The sequence below is a fragment of the Panthera tigris genome, chromosome B1, assembly GCF_018350195.1.
Source record: "Panthera tigris isolate Pti1 chromosome B1, P.tigris_Pti1_mat1.1, whole genome shotgun sequence".
Classification (NCBI taxonomy): Eukaryota; Metazoa; Chordata; class Mammalia; order Carnivora; family Felidae; genus Panthera; species Panthera tigris.
This window is the reverse complement of record NC_056663.1, coordinates 149,400,897-149,407,822: the sequence shown is the minus strand read 5'-3', so window position 1 is coordinate 149,407,822 and position 6,926 is coordinate 149,400,897. Positions and strand designations below refer to the sequence as shown.

Genomic DNA, 6,926 nt, shown 5'->3' with positions numbered 1-6,926 from the left:
ATAATGATGACAAATGAAACTCAGATTTTCAGGTTAATAGAATACATAAAATGACTACAGAAATACTGCTAGCAATTTGTTTTTGACATTTAACCATTTTATCCCCTAAATCTCTTTAGTTTCCTACATATTTTCAGTGCATCTGGTAAGAAGAAAGCCTGAGTTATTTTTTAAATCATCTTTCACACTGACTCTTTTACTTTTTTAATGATTTTTTTAATGTTTATTTGTGTGTGTGTGTGTGTGTGTGTGTGTGTGTGTGTGTGTGTGTGAGAGAGAGAGAGAGAGAGAGAGAGAGAGAGAGAGAGAGAGAGAGAGAGAGAAAGTGGGGGGAGGGACACAGAATCCAAAGCAGGCTGCTTGCTCTGCACAGAGCCAGACACAGAGCTCGAATTCATGAACTGTGAGATCATGACCTGAGCTGAAGTCAGACTCTTACCCAACTTAGCCACCCAGGCACCCCCTGACTATCCTTTTAATAGAAAGAGGAATTCTAAGCAGAAACATTATTGTGAAACCTAAAGATTTCAGAGAGAACATGGCCCTGCCAACATTCTGATTTCAGATTTCTAGCCTACAGAATTGAGGAAATACATTTTTGTTTTTAAGCCACCAGTTTGTACTATTTTCTTACAAAGCCTTAGGAAAGTAATTCAGATGTACTAGTGATATATATACCACAGTTCCTATTACTGGATTCGTCACTTAACACTAACATTTGGAAAAGATTTTTAAATGAATGAATATATTAATCAAATCTCTTCTAAAATAGGTATGTCCTATATTTCACCATGAGAGCAGTGATTTTGGTATTCTTTTCATGTTATTAAAATACTATGAGTGTGGGTATCAATACAGGCCTATGGGGTACATTTGTGGAAAAAGTAGAAGACACATATGGGAGTTTGAAATGTTTATCAAATAGAAGAACACAAAATTGAATAAAACTTTTATTTTAAAACATCACAAATAATTACAAAGATAAATGTCTCAACTGCACAAACTGTTTTATACATATATGTGTATATGTGTGTACACACACACACACACACACACACACTTATTTAAACTTTGCTTCATCTTTCATCTTTTTATCTGAGTAAAAAGAAGAATACTTTCCTCATTCAGGAGATTTTTGATGTTGTAATAATTACCTAGAAGTAAAGCAGTAAGAAAAAAAAAACAGTTATTTCCATAGAAATTATTTCCTTTTGATTAAATGTTTAGCTATCACTAAGGCAGTTAAAAACTATATACTACCAATTTTTTTTGAAGATAAATTCATCTAAAGTAAGTCTTATTTAATTCCATGAACTAAAAAAATCCAAGCGTTAACCATCACCTGTAATCCAGATAAGGTTTGAAAAAGTGAAAATTTTACATCATTCTGATCATTCTAAATGCAAAGATGAATCAGACAAGGGTGAAGGAAGAGGAAATTTTTCTCTGAATTCAACTGTTATTAGTTCATTGAAACTGCTGTAGATTCCCCTAAACCAGATATATGCATATAAAAGTAATTATAAAAGGTAAAATAGAATCTCAAAGTTTAAAAAGAGCAAATGCTTCTCTTAATTATAATTAACAATAAAAGTAAAATATAGAATAGCCACACATATAAGGCAGGTTTATAGCAGTGAGTACAATACTGTGACACACTGTGACTTTCTATATATTAGAAGTTGATACATATTAGGATTAACTGAGTTATAATAAATAAAGTGTTCACAACAGTGCTGGTACATACTAAAGACTGTATAAACACTGCTACTATTACTGTCTCCTTTCATTAGAATGTAAGCTCCATGAGGACAGGGATTTTTCCCTATTTGGTTCACTTATGTATCCCACTCTTAAGAGCAATGTTTGAGAGACTTTCAGTCACCTTCATTGAATGATGAATAAACAAAAGAACAAATTAAAAGTCCTCTTTCCAAAGGCTTGTGCTCTTCAACAGCTAATGAAACACACTATTCTGTATGCTTAAAATAACCTACTAAAAATTGTTTGACTACATAATGTCTCAGAGATAATACAGGAGAAATAATTTTCCTCCTACATTGGACACAACATATCTTCTAACTAAATATTTTTACCTTTAGTAACAAACAACTCCTGTTCAATTTTCAGGTAACCAAATACTAACATACTTACCTAATGATAAAATTAAAATATGTATCAAACTTCTCTGGCATCAGTCACACAACAGTTTCATTTTGACCATTGTGGCTTCCATTTGCATGGTGCTCATGAGCAACTATATAAATATTTAACTATATGAAAGAAAATGTATTTAATTATTCTTACCTGAAGGAACATAGAATGAATCCCCAGTTGTTATTATATAAGGTGTTTCATGTAAGGTACATAAAAGGTCACCAAAGTTAACATAAAAAACCTGTAAAATTAAAAATTAAAATTTCATTTCAAATTGAACCACCACAACTCACTCACTGTAATGAAACTTAAAGGAAACATTTCCTTTAAGAAAGAGCAGAAAAATGGCCCTCCAAAGATGTCCACACTCTCATCTTCAGAACTTGTTTTGTTACATGGCAAAAGGGACCTTGAGATGGGGAGATAAATAAGCCTGGATTAGGGGCGCCTGGGTGGCTCAGTCGGTTAAGCATCCGACTTCGGCTCAGGTCATGATCTCACGGTCCGTGGGTTCAAGTCCCGCGTCGGGCTCTGTGCTGACAGCTCAGAGCCTGGAGCCTGTTTCGGATTCTGTGTCTCCCTCTCTCTGTGACCCTCCCCCATTCATGCTCTGTCTCTCTCTGTCTCAAAAATAAATAAACGTTAAAAAAATATATATATATATCTTCTAAAAAAATAAAATAAAATAAGCCTGGATTATCTAGTTGGGCCCATTCTAATCACACAAACCTCTTAAAAGTGGAGAATTGCTTCTGCTGGAAGCAGAAGAGAGATGAAGGAGAGGAAAAGACAGAGAAATTCAAAGCATGTTAAAGACACAGACTGCTGGCACTGAAGATAAGAGGGCCATGAGCCAAGAAATAGAAGCTACTTCTAGAAGCTAAGAATGACATTCTGACCAAGAGCCAGCAAGGAAATGGGAGCCTCAGTCCTACAACCATGTGGAACTGATTTCTGCCAACAACCTGAACAAACCTGAAAGCAAATTCATCCTAAGAGCCTCCAGAAAAGAATACAGGGCTCCCAACATCTTAATTCCAGCCTTGTGATACTCTAAACGGAATACTCAGCCAAGCTCACCAAAATTCTAACCTATAGGGGCGCCCAGGTGGCTCAGTTGGTTGAGCTTCTGACTCTTGATCTTGGCTCAGATTATGGTCTCACAGTTTGTGGGTTTGAGCCCCATGTCTGGCTCTGCACTGTCAGCACAGAGCCTGCTTAGGATTTTCTACCCCGTTCTCTCTCTCAAAATAAATAAACATTTAAAAATAGAAGAATTCTAACCTATATAACTATGAGATAATAAATGGGTGTTGTATTAAGCCACTGGAACTATACTAATTTGTTAAAACAGCAATAGAAAATTAACATGGGAAGAAATTTCTTTTGTTCTTATTTTTTACCAGCTTATGAAAATTCAGAACCACTGTAAATAAGATCACTTTAGTATACTAGAAAAACAGCTAGGTTTTATATACACCTTGTTGAAGGTTACATGCTCGGGACATGTAATTCAAACTGACAAACCAAAGAGAGAGCAAAAACAAACCAAACAAATGATACATTTAAATAAGTATCAACATTAAGAAAGTAAAAGGATAAAACCAACTCTCAGTCGTACAGGCTTCCATATTCAAACATGGCAATTTTTATATTTATGTATACGTAGCATCCTGGCAATGATCTGTTTTTTGGCAACTAAAACAACATAAAGCCTTCAAACAATGAGATTCAGATTTTGAGATTTAGCAATCAAAAACATTCTGAGAATTATTCCTCCTCTTCCTCCTCCTTTTTTTTCTTAATTCTTTGTAAAATGAGCCTAAAATACCAGAAAAATAGCAGCTAGCACTTATTTAGCACTTACTCCTTGCCAGCCACTGTTCTGATCACTTAATTTATATTCATTTAATGTATGTACTTACCAGTGAGACAGGTACTATTTTTTTTTTTTTTTTTTTTTCTTCAACGTTTTTTATTTATTTTTGGGACAGAGAGAGACAGAGCATGAACGGGGGAGGGGCAGAGAGAGAGGGAGACACAGAATCAGAAACAGGCTCCAGGCTCCGAGCCATCAGCCCAGAGCCTGACGCGGGGCTCGAACTCACGGACCGCGAGATCGTGACCTGGCTGAAGTCGGACGCTTAACCGACTGCGCCACCCAGGCGCCCCAACAGGTACTATTTTAATAGCTTTATACAAATGAAGAAATAGAGGCAACAGAGGGGTGTAATTTCCCAAGTTCACAATGTAAATGGCAGAGCTGAGTTTGAACTCAGGCACTTTGATTCCAGAATGCATGCTCTTAATATGATATACTAACTCCCTAAATGGGAAAAAAGCTCTTGTAATGGTTCCAAAGGTACTTTTATAATTTAATTTAAAAAAATTTTTATTACATCTAAAAAAATTTGTCCCAATTTAAAAAACGAAAGGCAACAAACATACTACCCAGAACGTCAAGCATATATTTCTAGGTGGTTTTTTTTTTTCTTACCTATTCAGTTTGGCTCTCTAAGCACAACTCCTCATTTCTGTCATTTTATTAAGAAGTCTTTTGAAATACACAAAAATAGAATGTTGAACTACCATGAGTATCTAACACCAACAACCTTCCCTGTTGAGTCTCTTTACTTCCCCCATTCCATATTATTTTGCAATAATACCCCAGCATCATAAACCCATCTATAAATATTTCAGCGTGTACTAAAAAATCAAGGTGCTTTTTTATTTTATGTATTTTTTAAAGTCTTGTTTATTTTTTTCAGTAATCCCCACATTCAAAGTAGGGCTCAAACTCACAACCCTGATATTAAGAGTTGCAGCCTCTGCCAACTAAGCCAGCCAGGTACACCTCAAGGTGCTTTTTTAAAAACACGACTACAACAGCATTATCACACCTAAACATGAATATTTAATATCACATACCCAGTCTGTATTACAATTTCCAATTGTCTCTTAAATGTGTTTTGAAGAGTTTACTTATCCTCTTAAATCACTTAAATCACTATAGTGGCTCTCAATTTGGGGATGATTTCTCAATTTCAGGATACAACAGGCAATATTTGGGAACATTTCTGTTTCTTACAATTAGAGAAGTACTACTAGAGTCTATTTGGTAGAGGCCAGGGATGCTTCTAAACATCCCACAGTGCACAGAAAGCCCCTACAACAAATAATTATCTGGTCTAAAATGTCAATAGTGCCAGGGTTGAGAAACCCTGATCTATAGGTTCTACTTGGTTCTTTTTTATTTCTTGCAATGTATTTATTAAAGAAATCGAGCAGCAAAGTTTGTTGTAAAAACCTCTGCACAGCTGAATTTTGCTCATTACACTCCGAGGGGGTCATTTGAAAGGTCATCTATTCTTTATTTCCTATACTGGTAGTTGGATCAAATTCAGGTATTTTTGTTGTTGTTGTTAATTTTTTTTAAGGGGATGGAAGAGACAAGACTATTTCATACATATTGCTGTATTCTTCCATGAGGAGGCACATAATGTCTGGCTGTCCTTTTTTTCAGATGTTAGCAGAGACTGATGCTCCATATCTAGATAGATCCAACAGTTTCTCAGGGGTTGCAAAATGGTAATATTTCATTCTAACACTTCTTCCTCATGTATTAATTGGAATATTTCTAAGAGAACAAATTTTGCCTCATATCTATTTGGTTACATAATAGTACGGTTTATATGAAAAGGGCAGAATAAATGTTTGATTCTTTCCCTTTATTTACCATATTTGTTGTCAAAATGAGTTAGCTTCCTAGAATTCTCCAACAATGGTGAATTAGTTTTTCTTTTTGTAGCTGTCTTTAAAATTCATGAATTTAGATATAACAGATGTGTATCAATTCACTTAAGTTATTTTTATTGATACTCAAGCTTTCACATCTTTGTCCAATGAAAGCATCTTCAAGTTGGATCCTGTGACCTTATGACCCAATTCTAATGGTCTTTGGTTAAGTCTGCCCATAGGTATGACCAAAATATTTCAAGCTCAGCCCCAGGCCTGCATTCAGACATTTCTCTAAGGAACTCTGGTTCCCTTAAGTGTGTTGCTCTCACTTTTCTGTTTTTCAGTTCTGGAACATTTAGTGTCTAATTTTTCAAATATTTCTACCCTTCACTCATTTGTGCTTTTATCTCTCTTCTATTTTTTTTTCTGTTCCCCACATCGCTTCACTTTTATATTTTCCATTTCTTAATCTCTTCTTGTCTTCTGGGAGAGCTCCACAACCAACTCCTATAGTTAATCTGTTAATTCTTCTGTGGTTTGATTTTAACAAATCTACTACTGCTATCATGTCCCTCTCATAGAGATTCTTTAACATTGAGTCTGAAGGAAAGAGTTAATGCCCTATGCTGGTTCTCCATCTGGTCCCTTTTGTTTCTCAAAAGCATATATTGAAAAGCACGCTTCATGTTTTGGGCACCTGGATGGCTCAGTTTGTTAGCCAACTCTCAATTTCAGCTCAGGTCATGATCTCACAGCTCGTAAGATCGAGCCCCGCATTGGGCTCTGAGCTGACTGTGCTAAGCCTGCTTGACATTCTCTCCCTCTCTCAAAAATAAATAAACTTGGGGCGCCTGGGTGGCTCAGTAGGTTAAGCGGCCGACTTCGGCTCAGGTCATGATCTCGTGGTCCGTGAGTTCGAGCCCCACGTCAGGCTCTGTGCTGACAGCTCAGAGCCTGGAGCCTGTTTCGGATTCTGTGTCTCCCTCTCTCTGACCCTCCCCCCATTCATGCTCTGTCTCTCTCTCTGTCTC

The 6,926-nt window shown here is 36.2% G+C and overlaps 1 protein-coding gene across 3 annotated transcripts in view; it reads right to left on the bottom strand.

Annotated features, from left to right (window-relative positions):
• Positions 1 to 937: 937 nt before the first annotated feature.
• Positions 938 to 6,926, bottom strand: part of CENPC (centromere protein C) — an 81,004-nt gene continuing 75,015 nt past the window's right edge. For all 3 annotated transcript variants that reach the window (XM_042984429.1, XM_042984427.1, XM_042984426.1), the window contains 2 exons: positions 2,308 to 2,398; positions 938 to 1,154 (listed from right to left, as the gene is read on the bottom strand). In XM_042984429.1, the coding sequence (XP_042840363.1) occupies positions 1,084 to 1,154; positions 2,308 to 2,398 (162 nt within the window). In that variant the 3' untranslated portion in view covers positions 938 to 1,083. The remainder of the gene's footprint in view (positions 1,155 to 2,307; positions 2,399 to 6,926) is intronic.